This window comes from Macrosteles quadrilineatus, unplaced genomic scaffold (genome assembly GCF_028750875.1).
Source record: "Macrosteles quadrilineatus isolate MER2022 unplaced genomic scaffold, UCM_ALF_1.0 Scaffold_5__1_contigs__length_97177068, whole genome shotgun sequence".
Lineage (NCBI taxonomy): Eukaryota > Metazoa > Arthropoda > Insecta > Hemiptera > Cicadellidae > Macrosteles > Macrosteles quadrilineatus.
In genome coordinates, this window is record NW_026542598.1 from 78,916,501 (window position 1) to 78,939,136 (window position 22,636).

Here is a 22,636-nt window from a genome sequence, read left to right on the forward strand (position 1 = left end):
CATACTCTTCCACGTTTTATGAAAACACTTTTATAAAGATTTAATTGAAATCCTTGCCTATATTGGGATTTTACTGAACTACAGTATTGGTAAGTAAATAGTATTGGATTTTTGAAACATTGGGTAGTTTCAACCAGGAGATATTTAAGAAATGTTTTCTCAAATATTACGTCTATTGCGTCATCAAAATATCACTAAACATCACCCATTTGAAACCCCATTGCCCTAATTTTCTACACACCTCACATACAAATCTAAACACCGTACAAAAAATTTAACATTTCAATCGCAAAGAGACAGTGCGAAGAGATTAAAACTGCAGACATCTCGGTTCAATTAACATCGGAATATAGGTACTTGTTTACGTTAATGCCTGATTAATGCCAGACATAATGCAGTATAAACACATGGAAATGAAACTCCCACATTATGCTGGGTAGCATTTCATTCTCAAGTCTGGTTTAGAGTTTAACCTTGGCTGGGACTGAAACGAACGTAAAAAGTTCTGCGACGCAAAAATTCTTGGCGGGAGTGTGATCTATCGCAGAAGCAACTCACTTGTAAATAAACCAGATTTTATGGTGTTGACGACTCCACATTCCTTTGGTCCAGAAATTAATAGCATACCAAAAATAAAACTTAAGTAAATGGATTGTGTGAATATCGCAGAATTAATAGAATTTGATTTATGAGATACTGTATATAGATTCCATATACTACTATCAACGAAATCGTTTCATACATTTAGGAAACAGATATTGGATAAGTTAATGTAGTATGTAGTACCTTCTGAATCCAACAATTAAGAATTTGATTAACTTCAAAGTGCATTTGCACAGTAAACCATACAATTAAGACTGACTCTGTCTTTATTCTATGATCAATCATCCATATTTTATGACGATGATCTACAGATTGTTAATGCTTGAACTAACTTCAAGTTCTAAAGATTTGTTTGAGGGGTTGATCTTGTACATGTTCTTTATCATAATCAGAATTCGATTTCTTGTCACAAATTTAATGGGTTTAGACCAATTTCTCTTAGAATCGTTTAAATTAGAATATAGCGTTGACTTCAATTTGAAAAAAAATTACAGGAAAAATACAGAGTAATATTCATCTTGCTCGTTGATCTTCTTGTTGATTTCTTGGTACATTTATGTAGAACGTTCATTATTTAAGTAACAATGACATACATCCTGATTTAAGCCATCTGCTTGTCCATCCACCTTCTTTTTTTCTGTTGACCTTTTTCCCTTTGAGTGTTCATGATTTTGAGCTGGAGATAACAACTAAAGGGAGACATGTTATAAACAGGTGGTGTAACTTAAATATTATAAAAAGTACAAATACATAGGCTGAATTTTGCTTTAATCTTCTGGTATATACTGACTATCTCGTATGCTGTGTATTTCGATCGAATCAATGTTGTGTTGTAGCTTCAGACAACAAACAGGTAGAAAGATAACCCACCTCCTTGATCTTCGTGTATGTATATGATCTTCTGTCGATGTGTAACTTTATACAACGACATCGTAGACACACAGCTTACAGATTACTTCACAATCAGTTGTTTATATTGTTTGCACTCGATATTCCCCAAGGCTATTGCGATATAAAAATCGATTGTTATATCTCCATGCAACTGGTAGACGAGTAACCCGACACCAGTCAAAGTGCAGCTGCATACAGTCTGCACTCTGCAGTTGCACCCATGCACCGACCTAGTTACTAGTAGTTACTTCTGGTTATGACGTCTTGGACACATCGCTGCCAGAAATCCGCTTAATTAGTGTTACTGCTCCACATACACTGTTACACCTGTGTACAGCTATTTGTGTATATGGGGCACCTGTGTGTACACAAATACCGCCGACAACGGTCTACACAACAGGTGCTGTTTGGACGAATTGTATTGTGACTGTGTATTTTGTGTTAATAAACAAGCTGCTGGGCAATTTGTAATTGTATAAATAGAAATATAGTGATTCAAAAAATGTTACACCAATAGTATAGCCTAATTTTAACTCAAACGAACCAATTAAGCTCAAGACAAGGTATTTACATAAATGCGTGAAAATATAAAAAAAATGAATGAAATAGGAGGTGGAAGTTAAGCACAATGTTCAACAATGGAGCTGGTCTAGTGGTAGAGCGCGGGAATACGGTGCTCAAGGTACGGGATCAAATCCCGCATATCACAAATGTATTTTAATTGATAATGCTGCGACACTCTCTTGGTCTAGCCTGAAATAATAGGAAAAGCAATTTCGGGCTAGATCCAAAAAATAATTTAACAATAGATACCAATTCGGAATGGACAGAGCCATCAACATGTCATTGATTCACCCATTCTGGGATACCAGTACATTACGGCAAGAGGGACCATGCATCAAGAGATATGCGTTCCAAGTTCCAAGATAATTTGTAGAGATAAAATAACATGGACTGGGTAGGCATCAAATGGTTTTTCAAACTTTGTACGAAAATATGCTGTACAGAATGTATAGACCTAGCCTAAACAAACGTTCCCGACTCAAGACCTACGTGTCAACCAACTGGCTCGCTGACGGCTGACGCTGATAGTTCTAAAATAACATTGGAAATGGTAACAAGTAATGATAGAGAATTTCAAATTACTATGGCTTGCCGGAAGGAACAGACTTCTAGCGATAAGCGTTCCAAGACAGTCAGTACAGATAAGATAACACGGAAGATCTTTTCGTAAAACTTTACCCAAAACTTGCATGGCCTTGATTTAAACGTAAATTGGATGAGTGTGTAGGATTGGTAAGATGCGTAGTAACTGTGTTGCTAAGATCAATTCTTCAGTCAGAATCTTTAACGACCAATGATCAAGAACAGCTGAGTCCAATTTCGAACTATCCTAGAACAATTTTATTTGGATCGATCCTGAGCTACTTTCAAAATAGGCCTAAATTGTTTTCACGATCCATGTTTGTGTAAACAAGAACCAGGAATAATTTAGAATAGCTCTTCGTCAAGATCCAATGCCATATGATAGTCCTGACCACGGCTCTTTACTAACCTTCAAACCTTGGTATACAACCCTACTCGTTAAACAGGTTTAGTATCTTCCGACTCCTTCATCTCTGTTAGTGCAGCCTTCCACAGAGAGCAGCGACCGGTTCCCGTCAAACATTCATACAAAATAGAAAAAATGCAACAATAAAATTAATAATAAAAAAATAAAATCTATGTTTAAATGCTTATTTTGCAATACGCAAAACACACAAGAACGCTATTTCTGTCAAGATTTGGGGAACAAAATTAATACATCGGAGTAAAACATTTCCAAATACCATTTCGACGATTTCCAAATACAGTAGGTACATTATTAGGCGAGATACGTTGCGAAGTAAGAGTACTTAAGTAAGTCATGATAAAAAAATTGACAGACAAGTAGAACAAAATGCAGTTCTTCAATATTTTGTTACATTGGTTATAAGTCAGAACGAAAACAATATGCTCATTTTGACAACAAGCGTACGTAAAAAACCAAGGTGAATCAAACGAACAGTTAGGTTTCATCTAATCTGATTTCACTGTGCCCATGTACAGTGAGGGTCACGTTATTAAAATGATTTGTAGCCGAACAAGGCCAAACAAGATATGGGTACGGGCAGTAGTAGTTCTATAGGTCGATGGTAAACATATTGTAATTAAAACTATGAAGAAATAAGATGTACAGTAATTTATTAGAAGATCATCTTGCATTTTATCATAATAAAACTAGATTTTGGCAACCTTTCCGTTGCCTACCCATTGAAAGTAATATTAAAACTGATAAAATTAAACTACCCAATGTTGAAAATGAAAGACTTTTATCATATATGTTTTATTTACGTCTTAGTACGAGTCAGTTTGTTACTTGATTTTTTATATAGGAGAGGTTAGGTATTGTTTCTAAAATATAAGTTACAGGTTAATGTTAAGAAAGGACCAATTCCAGTAGAAGCCAGTGTTAGAATGGGACCGACCTTCTGAAATAAAGTTTTTAGGGTTCTTATTTTTAGGTATTACAAAATTGGTCGGAAACCCATGTATATATTTCTAACACATTGGAGATTTTTAAGCTAGCAGAATCTCAAAACGAAGAACTATAGTATAATGGTACAAAATAAGCATTACTACTAAAATAAGCGCCTTCGTCGAGGAGAAAATGTTTGCACACAATGAAACAATCAAGCAATCCAATAGTAAATTAATCCGTCTGACCTAAATACACCTTAGATTACAAAAGATAGCGAACAGCGCTGTCAACCCACGCTGTTCCAGTCTCGCCACAGCATGTCTGCAAGTCTATGAGCCACTCCCCGCATGCATAAGCATGGGATGGGACTGGCAGGGACATTCAGCCAAGAGGATAAAGAATGCATGCTTCGTTAACAGTGCTGGGATAAAGATTGAATGTGGATGTTGTGTCTTGCAGTAGCATTCGGCGATTTAAAAATTGAATACCGAACTCAACAAAACGAAAAGGAAAACGATAGTTCAGTAAAATCATTGAATACACTACTAGAGAGCCAGTTTAACTGGACAAAAGAGAGCTGGATGTTGTGGCTGGCAGAAGCATTCGGTGAAAATGAATACCGAACTCAATACCGTAACACGAAGAGGAACACGGTAGCTCTCTAAATCATTGACTACACACAACTAGAGACTAGAGAGCCGCTTATACAGGGAAATAGTGAACTACACTATGTCCGGTGTGACGAAAAAGACCCATTGAGATGAATAGATTATAACTGGGATCACTACTCTCTGGTTGAACATTAAATAGAGAAAAGCGTGCCATCAAGGTGGTCGCTTGTTGCAGTGCTTTGTTGGTCACACTGTCTCGGTTGGTTGGACTTGTAAAAAATAACTCCATCTGATTGGCCCGAATTTGACAGCTATCCAACCAACCGATCATAGGCCAACATAACAACACGAAAAACTGAAAAACAGCAAAACAGTGGTACACTTTTTAAACACAAAGTAGTGACTCCAGTTACATTATTCTCTGCTCAGTGTAAAGACCACGTATAATTTACCACCCTTTCTAGATAGATCACAGCACTGGTCCTCAAATGTCAAAACTAGCATAGATTAGACACGTAGCAAACATTCGTTAGCAATTTACATGGAGTTGACACCCTGTCTGTTTATGGTTCTAGGTTAGGCCAAAGGTCCATATGTTGATAAGTAACGGAAGGTTTAAGGAGTTCCAACCTCTTCAGTTAGGAAAAAATAAAAAGAAAGTCAATATAGAAGAAAGCTAAGAATTGTTTCGTAACAGAGCCTTACAAAGATTCATGCATATCGTCGTATTGAGGTTAAGAGTTTAACAATTCTCGTTAAGTGGTTCTTCAATATGAGAGTCTAGATATTTATGGTACATAGAGTGGAGTACCACCATAGCATTAGTTAATGAAACAAAACTAGAGTATTTGATTTGCTATTGTGTAATTTATTCCGAATCACGTCGTAAGTTGTAAAAGGTTAAAAACCATGACACTAATTCTAGTGATGTTTTAACCGTTCAAGTTTTGTGTTACCTGATGAATGAACACCGTGTGATCAATTCTCAGAGCAAGAGTCATGAAGAAATATCAGGTATAATTGTATTCATTTAACAATTTACTATGACCATTTAGGGGCAGTATATGGATGGTCCGTGAATAAAAGAATAATTATCCCAAGTATGAAAAAACTGTTGATCGTTTACTTGGAATTCTAGGACATAAACTTATTTTAAAGGCTTGATAATACACACAACTAAACTCCAAAGAATCTTCACACTAACAGATACAAGTTAATTTTTGGCAGTAGCTAGGGGTTTCCGATTGGTATTGTCATTTCAGTTTATAACATCATATTTCATATTTCCATCAGCAATAGCTTACACAAAACCCAACCTGCATAAATACTGTCACAGAAAACCTAAATCCATTGGAAGTTATTTGCTATCTAAAACATCGTATGGATCACATACATTCGAGTCTGTAGTCCTATGCACGATGCTACACCCAGAATAAAGAAGAGTTTGTATTCACTTGTAAAGGAAGAGAGTCACTTCAAACGTGACTAGCAAGTTGAGTACCGACTCTGGAATGCAGTGGCTATTTTCCGTTTAAAGTTTAAATACATTGTAATGCAACAGAATAGTACGTGCAACAGAGTATGTGATGAGTAATCAACCATGTAATTAAAGATTTTCCAACGAAGAAAGGGAAAGATCACGAGTGTCCTTCAACAACTCAACAAATCTCTTCATTTGATGGCATTGCACTGTCGAGTTCACACAGCGTTGTCGCGCAGTTAAAAACCCATTGGCGATTTGCTGGATTTGAACCCAGTTAAACATCTGGGGTACCACATATTGTGTAATTAATGTCAAGAAATACCCCACACTGCAGCCCACCTGTAGACTAAATGATTCCCCATTTACCTAGTTGGATAAAAAATATTCTCCTTTAATTTTCAGATTTCTTTCTTAAATAGCATTAATTTTAATAAATAAGAACTTAGGTTTGCTGCTGCAGGGAAGGTGAGTTTTTTAAGCTGATATTTTACTCCAATCAATTTTTACCCCATAAAACACCGTTCCTAGTCCGATCATTCTGGCTCGCGAACTCGTTCAAATAAATGAAGGTTTACATGTAAGTTATGAATCTAATTTCATTAACATTTGATCATTGATCATTTACTCGGGTTATTATTGCGCTTAAGGCACACATATACGTAAATCTATATATTAATTTGAAACTGTTTTTCTTTGTCATAGCTAAATTGAGAGAACGGCTGGGCGTAGAAACTCGGTAGAGGTGTCTAAAGAAAGGTCTTGGTCTGTAGATGAGCCATCAAAAGAGAAACGTGGTAAATTCCCTTGGGGCTTTGCCCCAGTGGCCTTTGAATTCCCATCCCATGTTATTCTTATGGAGGAAAAACTGAGTTTTTGTCACAGCTAATTTCAGAGAACGGATGGGCGTAGAAACTTGGTAGGGGTCTCTAAAGAAAGGTCTTGGTCTATAGATGAGTCATCAAAAGAGGAACGAGGTAAATTCCCTTGGGGCTCTGCCCCAGAAGCCTTTAAAGTTGCCTCTTCAGATTAGTTTACAAACATTACGACCATATGCATAATTCTACACTACTTTTTAATGAAACAGCTGCTGTTAATATTTAAATGGTGATTTATTGAATTTTTCAAAATAAAGTCCAGTATTTGCAATGGGTTTTTCTGATTTTAAAATGGATTTTCTTCTGCAACGTGTCATGTTTTGCAATATAATGTTCTATTACCAAATCAGTGGAAAATCCTATTATCACAGTAACTCTTTTCTTTTGGAGTTAACTTATCTATTGTATGGGTTGGTTTCTGCCTTTTTTACCACTTCTTGGAGATTGTACGTAGGTGATATTCGTTGGCATATTGCTTCTGTAGACGAAACTTGGGTTGGTGTATAGAATGGAAAAGAGTGAGAAATCCTGGACAGTTTGATATAGGATAAAAATTAAACTGAATTAACACTGTTCTACATTTCTTGAGCAATCATTGAAATAACCGATTTGCAAACAATGGAAACATAGAAAAAGTCATAGAACACAACCAAGTAGAAGAAATAGAAATAATGTTTTTTTTTTTAAATTTATAACCGTTATCATAGACAACCTAATGTGACTATGAGAGGGAAAAATTTGTAGAAAACAGTAAAAAAAAGATCAGCTTTTTGAAAAAAGATTAGATATTTACAAAATATTTTGATTATATCTAACTGTTGTGTAGATTGTGAGTATTTCCATAATCTTTGAGTCACCTGTAATGCAATTGCTCGAATTCGAGCAACAGGTACACTAGTACATATATGAATTTGAACGTAATGTTTTTGGCCTCTGGGAACATCAAAACGAAAAAGTAAATCGGACCTGGGTTTTGGACTAACTAGGTGATAGCTTATTTCCTATGGGAAATAAGAAATTCGCTAAATTCTTATACAGTACTATTTATTTTATTCACCCCTAATTCCACTTATGGCAGCGATAGCTCCAGATATTTTACAAAGAATCAACTAGAACTTGCAAGAAGCAAGAAGGGTTCTATGAAACTATTATTCCACGTCGACACTGAGACCCATAGAGTAATTACAAGTGCAAAAAGCTTCATACGTGGAACGGACTGGTTCCGGTAAACATCGAGGGAACTTCCGGTGTCGAGTAATGAAGATAATTGATACCAAGAAGGAAGTGAAGGTCGTACTACTCTCGCGACAAGACACAAGGGGTGGGAACTGGAGGTAATTATAATCCGGTGATGTCAATTTGGTATGGTAAAGCATTATTATAAGCGTTTAGGTACTAGAAATCACATCATTCCCATCTATATGAACCAGATGCCTTTATTCAGTTTAGAAGTTGAAGCATTCGATGAAAATCAGTATTAAACCTTTTTTTAAGGTTTGGCGGTTTCTTTTGCCTCTTTGTCCGCCCACACGAGCCACAGAGGCCTGTACATGGTACAAGGGTGAAGTGTACTGATAAAAATGGTGGGCATTAATTGTGCCAACTGACCTGAGTCAGGTAGTCTGGTTTTCCTGAATTGCGCTAACTACTCCAGGGAGCCACACAATACGTTAATTAACTGCACCAAGTGGCGGCCCTCTTTGACTATATAATTGAGTAAGATGTTTTACATAGATTATATAGGTTAGGTTAGGTCAAGTTAGGTTAGGTTAGGATATGATAGCTTAGGATAAAAAGTAGTGGCAGGAGGATCCGAATCTGAACCCATGACATCACTGCCGAAGTCCATGGCGCTTTTTTGTTAACTAAGCGAATAAACCTACTGATAATAAATGGATTCCGAACCACCAGGTTCCTCTAATTACCTGATTGCTGCATGGTGTCTGGTCCATCCTGGCTCCCCTCGACCCGACGTCCTACGCCAACGGACGCCTCCTGAAACAAGAACCAAAGCAATTGACTTAATTTCATCAATCCCACCAATATAGTAACATTTTATGCATACACGATATACCATGAACTATACACGTTTACAAACCGTATTTTACAACAGAAAGTACGTTATTTTACTTATATTCATGAAACTCTACACAAGTTGTGAGAGGGAGTCAGAATTCTTGATATACGTTATCACCACAACGTTGGCCTTGGCATTGACAAACGAACGCCTGTCTCTTTGTGACTACCAGCATGATAAAATGCTACTTGTGTTTTAACGACTACAACATCGTATTTGCGCAGTAAACAGGTAGTATACATCGTTATCTTGATAGAATCGACAGTGTATCTTGATATATTGTATTAGGGTTAGTTTGGTTACGTAACGATAAAATGTTTAATCATGCAGCCTTAGTAATATTTAGAATTATGATAGTGTTTGTCACCATTTCTTTTGCACAAGCTCATTGGAGTATTTTATTTAGAAGAATTGCTTTCATATTTAGAAATGATGGGGAAATCTCCTTCTTCGTGACGTTCCAATCCAGAGAGCTGAAACCCTCTGGTTTAATAGAGGTGGTAGAAAAGGAAGGCTTGAACGTGATAGCCAGTTAAGACCGGAAAATGCAAGAAAGCCTAATCCTACAAGAAATTAGCAAAAGAATGAACGATAGTTTCACATTGAGAACCAGGGATGAAACAGGCTTATCTTCAAAGCCAGGTGACTGGAGTCAAAAACGGTAATGGTGTTTAGTATTGGGATTATTAAGAACCAGTTGAAGCAACTCCATAACGAAAGCAAAATATGTTAGAGAGCAAAATCACAAATTCGATATTTTTTAGTTATGGATGTCAACGTAACAAACAAGGCGCAACATCCACAGCAAGAAATTCAGGAAACGTTGACTTTTTATGGTGTTATCGATTTAGCGCCATCAAAAGACCCAGTGTGGTAGCAAATTCAAGGTAGGGCATATATAACTTTCCTTTATCATAAGGTCTTGTTTCACAACGAATAATTGAGATTATTCTTCACAGTATTCTGAAAGGAGGCGGTTGAACTAGAGTAACCAAAATGGCTTATTTTAGAAACCTGTTTGACTTTCTGTACTTATTGAATACGTTCTTTTTATTCAAATCCTACGAAGTAAAACGCAACCCGTTTTCTTCCACGATTCTTAGGGGGGCGGGGATTTGAGAAACCCTCTTGTTACCAAGGTTCTGTATAAAACGTTTGGTAATCGAGGTCCTACTTCTTGTTCCGTTGGTAATAAATCACAAAAATATTTCGAAGCCCCAACAATTAGTGTTTCTACGCTTGATTTACTTTAACATCTTCATCCATGAAAAATCGAACTCCCCTTGGACGCCAAGTAAAGTTTAACGTCCCGAAGACCTTGGCGATCTGGCGCCTTCCCAGAGGGTATATATAGACCCACACCACCACGTGGTCCGAGGATGGACTCGTCCACGTGTGGACGCTCCCGCCAAAAGACCAACCACTGCCTTACAGAACGGTAAAATTTAAATAACCTATAAAATTTTGGAGGGAATCTTATCAACCACTGCCTTACAGAATGGGAAAAGTTAAAATAACCTATACAATTTTGGAGGGATTCTTATCAACCACTGCCTTACAGAACGGTAAAAGTTAAAATAACCTATAAAATTTTAGAGGGAATCTTATCAACCACTGCCTTACAGAACGATAAAAGTTAAAATAACCTATACAATTATGGAGGGAATCTTACCAACCACTGCCTTACAGAATGGTAAAAGTTCAAACAACCTATACAATTTTGAAGGGAATCTTACCAACCACTGCCTTACAGAATGGGAAAAGTTCAAACAACCTATAAAATTTTGAAGGGAATCTTACCAACCACTGCCTTACAGAATGGTAAAAGTTCAAACAACCTATACAATTTTGAAGGGAATCTTACCAACCACTGTCTTACAGAATGGGAAAAGTTCAAACAACCTATACAATTTTGAAGGGAATCTTACCAACCACTGCCTTACAGAATGGGAAAAGTTCAAACAACCTATACAATTTTGAAGGGAATCTTACCAACCACTGCCTTACAGAACGGGAAAAGCTAAAATAACCTATACAATTTTGGAGGGAATCTTATCAACCACTGCCTTACAGAATGGGAAAAGCTAAAATAACCTATACAATTTTGGAGGGAATCTTATCAACCACTGCCTTACAGAATGGGAAAAGCTAAAATAACCTATACAATTTTGGAGGGAATCTTAAAGTAAATGTATGCAATTTAGTGATGTTCACGATTCTCTCTTTGAATAGAGGGCTTTTAGAATTGTAATCAAATAGAGTATACGCATACAATGGGTTAAACAATAAACATGCTTTAAATCTTTTTGTTATGTAATACACCAGATTGACCACCCACAGGAACATAACATAACCCCGTGTGCCCTAGTGCCAACATCCATATATAAATCCCAAAGTACCCATGAACTTTTGAGAAAACTACAAGTCACACCCCCATAAACCATGTACCGTACTTAAAATGTTCGTCATGACGACAAACCTTGCGCAAAACTATCCATTATTTTATAGATTGCCCTTTAAGATCGTAATTTCTTTCTAAAGGGAACTTTCCATAATGTTAAAAATACATCTGCTGTACTTATTTGTATGTTACTCTTTTAATTTATTACCTTAATTAAAATCAGGTGTGATTTTTTATATTTTTTTATTACTGGATTCTGTTTAGTTTATTTCAGCTTAACTTACCAATCAATAGTTTTATTAATACTTATGAAGTCAAACGGGGTGAAGCCCGTGGGTAACAGCTAGTTTTGTATAATTCCGGATTATCGAGGGCTTGCAGTACTGCAGATCAATCACCCTTTTAGAATTATTTCGACAATAATAGATTGGCAGGTTTTGTTTCAGTTAGGCGAGCTAGAGTGACAGAGTGGCAGTCCGATTGAGATATCACACTTGACATGTCAATCTGGTCCGTGATATAGCACCAATCAACCAATTGCCATTGACGCATTGACGTCACGTCAATGTCCACGTCAACTTAATTGACTCCCACACACGGCTGTCGTCGGCGAGTCAAAACACAGCCATCATCGTTGAAACTGATGTGTAGATAGCAAATATAAACCTTTGCAGTGTGATATACTTCGATTTAAAATCATGCAAGTCTAAACCGTACAGGTTCAATCCTGGACGAATAAGTAGATTTTTTATGGTTCAAAAATGGACTCAGCAATACTGTAGTCAATGTCTACCCGTACCTTTAGACTTGCATGATTTTAAATCATAAACCTAGATCATTTTGCATGTAATACATATTCCTTCCTGACTAAAGAAACAGCTGGTCAAGTCGATAAAAAATCTACACAATTTATCTCATCATATTCTACCATATACCAAACACAACTTTAAATTTATCATTCTTATGAATCGGTTGACACATTTTTATTGTTGTTTACTTTATCTTTTATCATATAACCAATTTTGAAACATATAGCCTAAATCGTATTTTTTTAATACTGCTGAATTTATTACCTGTGGTGTTAATAACCAAAAAGAACATTATTTATTATTAAAGACTAGCAGAGTACCCGTCCTTCGTACGGGGTTGGCATATAAGTATCAAATGCTTATAGCAGTTATGAGTGAGGACATGGTTTAAGAAATTTAGGTTCTTTTTGAAGTTTGTTCGCTACGCTCACTCACCTTTAGGTTGGAGCTCGTTCGCTGCGCTCACTTTCCTTCAGGTTAGCTCGTTCGCTACGCTCACTTGCCTTCAGGTTAGCTCGTTCACTACGCTCACTCGCCTCCAGGTTGAAGTTCGTTCGCTACGCTCACTCACCTTTTGCTGTTGTCATAAATGTAAAAGAAATAATAGTGCTAGTGCTGCACCCTGTTGGTAATCCTTGTAACTTTAATGCTATTGAACATCACAGAACAGAACCAACTTGTTTAATTGAAACAGCTGTTAAGATTCAATAATTTCATTTCTCATAAGGTTAACATGGGAAACTCCAGAGCCACTGGGGCGGAGCCCGAAAGGATTTTTGGGATAAAAATATGCCTATATGTTAATCGGGAATGTGAGCTATCATCATGCCAAATTTCAGCCCGATCCGACCAGTAGTTTTCGCGTTTACTTTTCCCATACACACACACAGACACCACCTCTTTTTTATAATAGTATAGATAGATAATGTACAGTACTCCACCCTAATTGAGATAAAACAGCCAATATTAGCTCAGTAAAACATAACCAACGTGAAGAAGACTGTTCATACTATTAGCAGTCAATGACTCCCAAGTAGCCTATATTTTACTAACATTTTGGTTAAAAAATCGGTTTTAGTCTGTATCAGTAAACCAACGAGATAAATTATCAATAATTTTTCGAAATGATTAAATTTTATTTTACCTCAACTAATGGAAAAGTATGTACAATTTCATAATTGAACTGCTTCATTCAACAAGAGAGTTAGGTAGTAGAAAACCTAAAGCGAAAGATACCCGCATCCATTCAATATTCAACAGAGCCAACATTCAGTTCAACACGTTTCCTACCTCTGAGGCAATGCTGGAAATACACCATTTACACCCAGTCACAACGATGGTTACAACATGTGATCGTTGGTTACAACACGGAGAAGTAAGTAATGTACAGAGGAAACCTTCAATGGTGCACTTATGTGGTGTCTAGCACTAGTGCTGGTGTCTAGGGCCAGTCCAACACCGTTACATATTCTACTGAGGGATAAAGCGTAACTTTACACATACAGTGGGATTTAAGTGTAAACTCGTGATTTGTAAAACACTTTGTTATGGAGCGGCACGAAATGACATGAGTCCCATGATGCAACAGTGGTGAACATACAACTGACGAATGACAGACAGGAAGACAATCACTAAACGTGTTTGAAGATTCCACGCGGAACACGGTTAGGTCATACACTTAGAAGAGGAAAAAATACCCCGCCGCAGCAAACCTACAGATTAGGCTAAGTGAATTTCCATTCGTCTGATTGGATTTTTTACCCAAGTATTTTTCAAACTTGTCAGATTTATTTCCAATTAAAAAACATTAGATACGTTTCAATTTTTTTTATGTCATTGTTAACATGAGTACTTTGGTTTTCTGCAGCAGAGAAGGTAACGTGTTATTATGTAATTTTAAAGTATTAATAGTAGGTGTGTGGACAAAATATTCTCCTTCACGGGAATATTATTTACGGTACTTTGAACGTTTGGAGGGACGTATTCTTTAGTATTCAAACGCTAAAATATTCAATACAATGGTACTACTTATTTCGTTTGTGCTCCTGGATACAAACGCACTATCAATTACTCAGTAAAAAACATTAACAAAAATGAAGTAGGTACTCTCAGTAAGAATCTATTATATACGGTATAGTATATTAAACATACACATAGATGCTCACATGTCTACACAAATTTCAGTGGGTACATGGAAACAAAAGAACACTAAACAATGTTGAACACTAATTGGTGAAGACTGCAACACTAAATTGACGGGAATTGGAGAATATTAGAACAAAGGGCGACGAGAATAGACCTTGCTGCATCTGCCTCAGAGACAACCGAACACGAAAACCGTCACGGACCGAAATAACACGTTTCGGATCGTTGTCTACACGCATAGGTAATCCCTGTGTGTGATGAGTCCAAAATATACTTGCGAAGTCCCAACCACACAACACAACATTACTTCTCCGAAGAGAGCACTGGCAGGGGAATAATTACTTCCCTTTTCTGTGCTAAGAGCCATGCGTCCGTTTTTTTGACGTGCGACAAAACCACGCAAGTGGGAACCATTTATTGGTTCGAATAAACTTTTGCAGCACGGACAAAAGCAAGAATAAACACATAGTCCGTTTCTTGTGCGACGAAATTCGCAGAAAAATAAGTTATTGTTTGCATCTGCTCTTATGTGGTTATATTTAAAATTCAAGCATTGGCCGAGCAATATTTGACGTATTACCAAGTTTATGTTAGCCGGTTGTGTCCCAATCTGAATCAGTTCTGTATTTAGATGCTATTTGTAATTTGGTTATCAATTAACGAGTAGCTAGTGAAAAGGCCAGAGATTGGCCTCTTCTCTTATTCAAAACGTCAAGACCACTCAGAAAGGAAACGGTGTAGAAGACCAAAAATAAAACAAAAATATGTAAGGTACCGGTAACTTGTGATTGTATTGCACGGGTAAATTGAACCAATCAACAAATAGTTTTTTTTAGGACAGAGGCTAGGTCTAGTTGTTAATTGGTACACATTATTAGGTGCATAGAAATAACACAACCTAATGCTGAACTTCAAAAATGTAGGTTATTTTATATATGCAAACATAGAGCCACCAGATAAATACAAAGAATGCATAGGCAATTTCAAATGATAAATTCTACACCTATTTTCTACTCTTTGTCATAATAAAAATGAATTGTGTTTCGTAAAACCGTAAAACCGAATTGATTTTGAAATCGACAATATATTCGAGTTTCCCATTCCCATTCCAAAGTGACAAAACTGAACCTCTACTAACGTTGTGTAGATGAAACAAATACATAAAAGTTAGATAACTAGTCACAGTGAATAATTTAACATTTGGCTAGAATAACTAAACATAAACATATTCAGAAGTTAACCTTAAAAGTTCATTCCAAAACAAGCTACCATATTTTATCACCCACGACGAAGTAAAATTGTAAGTTAGATAACTAATAAGATGAACATGGATACTTTAAACTATTTAAACATAAGAAGAAATACAACTTTGTAAATTCTTACTTTTTGCACCATTTTGCCATACCCCTGGAGCCTTCGATGTTATGTCAAATTTGGTCGCCGAAATACTAAATAAATAATATTCAGCTGGCGAATTTTAAAAATTAAAATACATGTGACAGCCTTAGGAATTTTTGAAAATGTCATATTTTAAACCTAGAATATATTTATGCATTATGCTAGTCCAGATATCTGATCTGTATGAATGACTCTGTTCGGTTTCCTCTCTTTAATTTTCGGTACTGCCATACTGTCAAAAAAGTGTCATAAAATATGTTTTAGTTTGCAATAAGTCGTATTTCCAGTTTGCGTTCTTTAAAAATTAAAGAGTATACGACAAAAACCATCATTTGATAGGAGCACACTCTCACTGCAATAACTCATTTTTTATCCAAATTTAACGACTCTCAAAGAAAGTGAGATACTGGAGTAATTACCACTTTCCTCACTTCTTATTTTGATACTATCCATTGTTTCTGACAAAAATAATTTTGCAGTTTACATAGGTTGTACTGTTAAAAAAGTTGGTGTAAATGACAAAAATCAGTATTTCAAATAACATCATGTTGGAGGCCCAATTCCATTGCGACATTTTTTTCTGAAACTACTGTATCGACATTATGTAAATACTCCATAACACATTGATTGGTCAATGTTCAATTATGTTTAATTTAATTTAAGACTGACACAAGAATTGATAGAAGGCATTGATTATAATTACAAACACTCTACAATAATTTTTTTGTTGATATTGGTTTACGATACCTACATATAGTAATCCTTTGTTGCTGTTTTGGCAACTAGTTTCGGTTCTTCTGAACCATCATCAGACCTCAGGGGGTCAGGCATTTACTTCATCCAAGTGTTTCCGTTCTATGTTATCGTGTGTCGTGTTTATTTATTGAACTCTGTTAACGACCTTCGAATGAAGTGGTGACCTTACGCCTTGATGCCTGATGATGGTTCAGAAGAACCGAAACTAGTTGTCAAAACAGCAACAAAGGATTACTATATGTAGGTATCGTAAACCATCATAAGTATAATATGCCTACAGTAATCCGGAGGCTAAAGAAATTGAAAATACATGTTTTGTTTTAATAATTTTCTTCTGATTCTCTTCACAATCAAAGATTATACAGTCTAGATATCACCAGTGCAGTTCAGCTATTTTTGCCAAAGACGTCAGTTTTATTTCAAAACAGGACCTCAACACCAAGTCCGTGCCAAAACGAGTCGCCAAAACTACTTCCCGCTGAGTAAGGTTCCAAATTCAATTCACAATTGAAACAATTTGTTAAAATCTATAAAATTACAAAGATCTTTACTATATTGACCTCTAAATTATTTAAAATGTCAGGCCCAATTTTGAGCATGAGTAGAGTCATTTGAAAGGTAAAAATCGGTTGCAATTGTAATATTTTGTATGTATATATGTTACAGGCAAAGTACAGTATATAATCAGGCATTCTAGAATAACTGCTTTCTATACATTGCATAAAGTGAACCAGTAAAAGCATGAAATAGAACTCATAATATACTTTGCCAAGTCATTCTATGGCACTGCAGGCAAAGGCACAGTATAAAATACCCTGTTGTAGTACTTTTTTAGACTTGTGTATAATGTTTGGCATTAATGTATCTAATATAAAACATTACCTTACCACTCTATACAGTATATCTACACCATAATAGTTTAGGTATAGTACCCTAAGAGTTTGGGCAGATAGTACCCTTAGAGTTTGGGTATAGTGCCCTAATAGTTTGGGCATAGTACCCTAAGAGTTTGGGTATGGTACCCTTAGAGTTTGGGTATGGTACCCGGTACCCTAAGAGTTTGGGTATGGTACCATAAGAGTTTGGGTATGGTACCCTTAGAGTTTGGGTATGGTACCCTAAGATTTTTTGTATGGTACCCTAATAGTTTGGGTGTGGTACCCTAAGAGTTTGGGTATAGTACCTCAAGAGACATTATTGTCTGCACATTGAACAGTTGTCTCATTAAGAGATACTAGTTTTAGTCACATAACATCAAAATAAACTGCATGAAAAATTTAATCATAAGGAAAGTGCAAATAAAGTCTGCTTGATCTTTACTTTTGGTCTAAAAATCGAAACCAACTGTCAGAATTGTTAAGGGAGAATTGGAGAGACAGTTGGATTTTGGGTGGAGGCGGTGCTTGGGTATTTCTGGAAGTCAACTGTCAAATTACCAAGTTCCTGTCTCATTTGCCACCTTATAACCTGGCTTTATAACGGAAACATTCCGTCTTAGGGGAAATGAGAAAAAAATATGCAAGAAAAGGGCATTTATAAGAAATACATTTTAGAAATCGTCGCTTATATTTTTGTTATATACCCAATTAAGATCTATTGCGTCTTCCATTACAAGCCAGTGCATAAATTGAATCAACAAATAAATTTCTTAAAAAATAATCATTATAAAGTTACAGATCTTACTCAGGATCGAGCCGGCAGCCTTCTGAGTAGGAGGTGAGCACTACTCAGCTCACGTTTGGCTATCCAGCTTCATTTTTAATAATTTTAATCAAATTATTAAAAAATGTTTATTAATAAAAATGAAATAACTAGGCCTATTCTTACATAATCTTACCTGGACTCCACTACTTATTCAATAGGACTAAACCCATTTTAACGCTGTTGTATGGAATATAAAAATAAATAAAGAATAGTTGCTAGGCTGCTTCCTTAATGCCCAAGTAATACTGGAGTCGTCTACTGTACTAGAATAGGAACATGACCTCTTATTGGTATTTTATTGGGAAGGGCAAATCACAAAATGACAAATAAACTATAGTTGGTAATTTGTTAATAAATGATTATGTACAGTATACATTAATCGAGAATTAATTGCATTACCAAGCGAAAAACACGACACTAGTAAACAAACGAAACATGGAAATTACATTACCATAGTAACGGACGGCCAGTTGTACAAGCCGACACTAGGAAAACGAAAATCAAACTGAAACGCCGGGTAGGGCTGACTAGACATGTAAACAACATTAAAACTCAATCCACGAACTCGCAGTAAGAAGCTATAGACAGCCTTGCGTTGCGTAGCTTATCATTGGATGGCAGAACAAATCAAATTGATAAGAAATAACAAGGAAGAAGACTCAACTAGTGACTCATCTGACAGTATTGTGATGGTTATCAAGAATTGTTATGGAATATAACACTGTTTATAACATTGTGCGTTGAAACAACCTTTAGACTATCGATAAGACTATTTCCATGTTAACATTGTGTACAACAGGGGTTGGTGTAGAAAATAACTTATTTTTGTTGACTATGGGAACTAAATCATAATCTAAATCATAAATAATCAAACTGAAATTACAACTTACTGTGAAGCTTGTTGAACTCAGTTTTAGATTATTCATTGTGACACTTTTGGAATATGATTAAATAAAATGATTACCTTATCCAACCTCAGTTGTTGGTATAACGACTAGTTTCGTTCCGACTTCATCAGGTCATTTTGTATGCAACCACATCATCAATGTACATTCTGGTAAATTCTTTGGAAAAACTGTCACAATAATTGAAACTTCCATGTTGGTAAAATTGTTAAAATGGAATAAAAGTTGATAAAACCGATTAAAACTGTATACTGTCCATCAACTATTTTATCAACATCACAAGTTTAAATTATTGTGATTGTGACAGTTTTAAGTAATCTATTGACATGCCACAATTTATTACATTTGATACACAATTGATGATGTGGTTGCATACAAAATGACCTGATGAAGTTCTAAGGAACGAAACTAGTCTAGTCGTCATACCAACATGTGGTTGAAGAAGGTAATCAGTTTTATAATCAAAGTGTACATCGTTAAATTGAGCCATCGAAAAGTAAATTACACTAAAGTCAATTTCTGAATACCACGAAGTGCGCAAACTGTTTAATTAACTGGGACAGATAAGAAGACTTTTGCAAGCTACAGTACTGTGTATAGAATCTTTTATGTTACACCAACCACCAAAGCAAAAAAAAAAAAGAGGGGGAAGTCAAATAGGAGACTGTACGACACACATTCTTTCTACTACTATGTACTTCTATTAAATTGACTACCGCAGCTGGTCCAAACATATGGGAAGACTACTTCAGTATTCAAGGTTAATGAAACAGCATATCGTCGGCTGGGCAAATTCTTCAGCTGATCAGAAATAACAAGGATGACGACTCAGCTGGTAGAATAGTTTACGAATATTCTTTGACAATAACGACGGTAAATAACATTTTTCGTTGAAAAAGTATATCATTTGCCGGCAGTACAACATATTGCTGATCAGAAATAACAAGGAAGACAAAATTGTCTCTTTGGCTCAGCTATAAATGAGGTAGTAAGGTAGTCTAATAGTCCACTTAAAAACATATGGTAGAAAAATATCGTGAAAATGGAAATGACTGAAGTGAAAGCGAAAAAAGAAACGGAGGATTAATGACCAGAGAACTTTTCTGCGTCATTGACAAGAGGAAACTGCTATGACACAACAGAGTTCTCTAGCAATGAGGCAACATCATAAACGATATGCAAGACATTACGGGACAAAGACGGGCTTCTTCCGTGGTTTCCCAACGGGAAACGGCAAGGGAACATCTCTGACGAGGAATTTCGTCAGGATGAATGGCAGAGTAGTTAAAATAATTTATTTTAATTTGAGGCTTTTTACTGTTAATTGTTGGGAAGCGAGATGGTCTAGTGGTTAGAGCGCGGGGTTTCGGTCACTGAGATCCCGGGTTCAAATCCCACCAAATTACCAATAGATTTTATCCAAGTGATAATGCCGCAACCCCTAGGTCTAGCCTTATTTAAGTGAATAACAAGACAGAAATCAAACCATCCTAATGTTTTCAGGATCTGGGTATAGATGTTATTTAATGTACTTAAGGCAACGCATGAACGTACTAACTAAGTCTAGAAGGGGATACAATTTATATCCTAGGTTTCAAAGCAGCTAGAAGCTAGAGACGTGACAAAAAAGGTGTATTAAACCAGCCTGTCGCTTTTTATGTAGGAACCTGCCTTGAACCAAATCCTCCAGCCTTGGGCGGAGAGCTCGCTCTCGTCTGTAGAATTTCAAACCGAATCTGAACACTGTGCAAGCTATTCTACTACTATGTAAGTTTATTCTATACCAGAGAATTTTTTACCATTAAAAACTGGAAATTAAGAAATGCCTAAATTGATAATAAAACCACTTCGGCTCGGAGGACCAAAAATATTTTTTAGTTCTTGTGTAGTCAAACCTTTTTATTTCTCCGTAATATCTTGTTGAAATTCTATAAAAATCAATTAACAATTTAGAAAAACAAGGGACACACAACCTATCTCTTAAAAATGTATTGGAATTATATCCGTTTCGAAGGACCAAAAATATGTATTTCCCCTAACACGACTATACTCTTCAGCACACGTAACTTAACTAATGTTCGTTTTGGGTGTTTTTCACAATTCGCAATCCTCAGCAGTATTGCATCAGCAGTACTCAGCCACTCCCCGACCTTCGTGCTGATATTAATGTAACTCTCCTGCGCCAACCGCCAACCGCCTGTCTGTTGTCTGCCAACCGACTAGACTTATCACCATTGTGCTTATTGTGATTCCATCGACGTGTTGTAATGTACAGTAGTGAAGTACAGCTCGCGACAGTTTAATACTTAGCGAACCCATCGACACAGTTAATCATTTTTTTAACATTAGCAATATGCTTACTTTGGCTATCTTTACTGTGCGTGTGAGTGGTGTGCCAAGTACGGTTGTGTTTTTAGGGTCAAAAATGGGAAAAATCAATTTTTACCCCATCCCCCGTTCCCATAGTCCGATTATGCTGGTTCGCGAACTCGTTCGAATAAATGTAGGTTTACACGTTAGTACCAAATTTCATAAAAATCGGATCATTTTTGATCGACTTATCGCGCTAACGGACACACACACATATATGAATTTGAACGGATGGTGTTTTTTGCCTCTGGGGACCTGAAAACGAAAAAAGTAAATCGGTCCCAGGTCTAGGTCTTACCATGAGACCTGCGGTAATAGCTTATTCCCTATGGAAAATTCGCTAAAACCATCTCTTCAAAATAGTTTGACACTAGAACTTATTATAATTTCAATAGTCTTTGTTTAAAATAGACGAATTCAATTGTGCGTAACATAACGATAGAAAAAAAATTGAAATGCGGGCAAAATACCTAAATATTTTTGGATATGCCATAAATTTAACCCATACCCATAACACAGCCTAGCTAGCCGCTTAGCGTTTTTTATTGTATTCGTAGCATCAGCAAACGTCAACAAATAGGCTCTTTATTTACCAATACTGCTCTACTACTAAAAGAGGCCAATCATAGGGTCTGAATCGCGTCACAATTATATTTAGACACCTCAGGCAATTGAAGCCCATGTAAATTATATAATTAAAGTTTGAATATAGGTACCGTACTGAAATAAAATGTCAAGGTTAATTGAAACTAAATTAGGCAATTTATTACCTACCGAGGTATGTCGTGTCCTCCAAATAAATAACCATATTTACATTATTGTAAAAGTTTTACTATTGGCAACATAAACATTGGATTACCCCTATTGAAACACACCTAACTAAAACTACAAATCATTATCACAAATAAAATAATATCTTTCTGATTGGTTTTTGGTGTTTCTGTAACGTAAACACCAGCTTACAAGTTAAGTCGTAATAAAACAAACAAAACAACAGTTTTCGACTTTTCCAGTCATCGTGGAAGTTTTTCCTCGTCAAGAGTTATCAAAATCATTGTTTACAAACATCCAAACAACGCTACCCTCGTGGTTGAAGAAAGATAATATT

At 36.1% G+C, this 22,636-nt stretch overlaps 1 protein-coding gene across 3 annotated transcripts in view; it reads right to left on the bottom strand.

The window, feature by feature from the left end:
- The window catches only part of LOC128994670 (MAP kinase-interacting serine/threonine-protein kinase 1-like), a 123,320-nt gene that overhangs the window by 71,280 nt on the left and 29,404 nt on the right, over positions 1-22,636 (bottom strand). Inside the window, exons 1-2 of one of the 3 annotated variants that reach the window (XM_054419369.1) lie at positions 18,705-18,803; positions 8,889-8,958 (exon numbers count right to left, since the gene is read on the bottom strand). In XM_054419369.1, the coding sequence (XP_054275344.1) occupies positions 8,889-8,958; positions 18,705-18,788 (154 nt within the window). In that variant the 5' untranslated portion in view covers positions 18,789-18,803. Of the gene's footprint in view, positions 1-8,888; positions 8,959-15,778; positions 15,833-18,704; positions 18,804-22,636 lie in introns of those variants that run through there. The other 2 variants (XM_054419371.1, XM_054419370.1) reach the window with 2 other exon arrangements.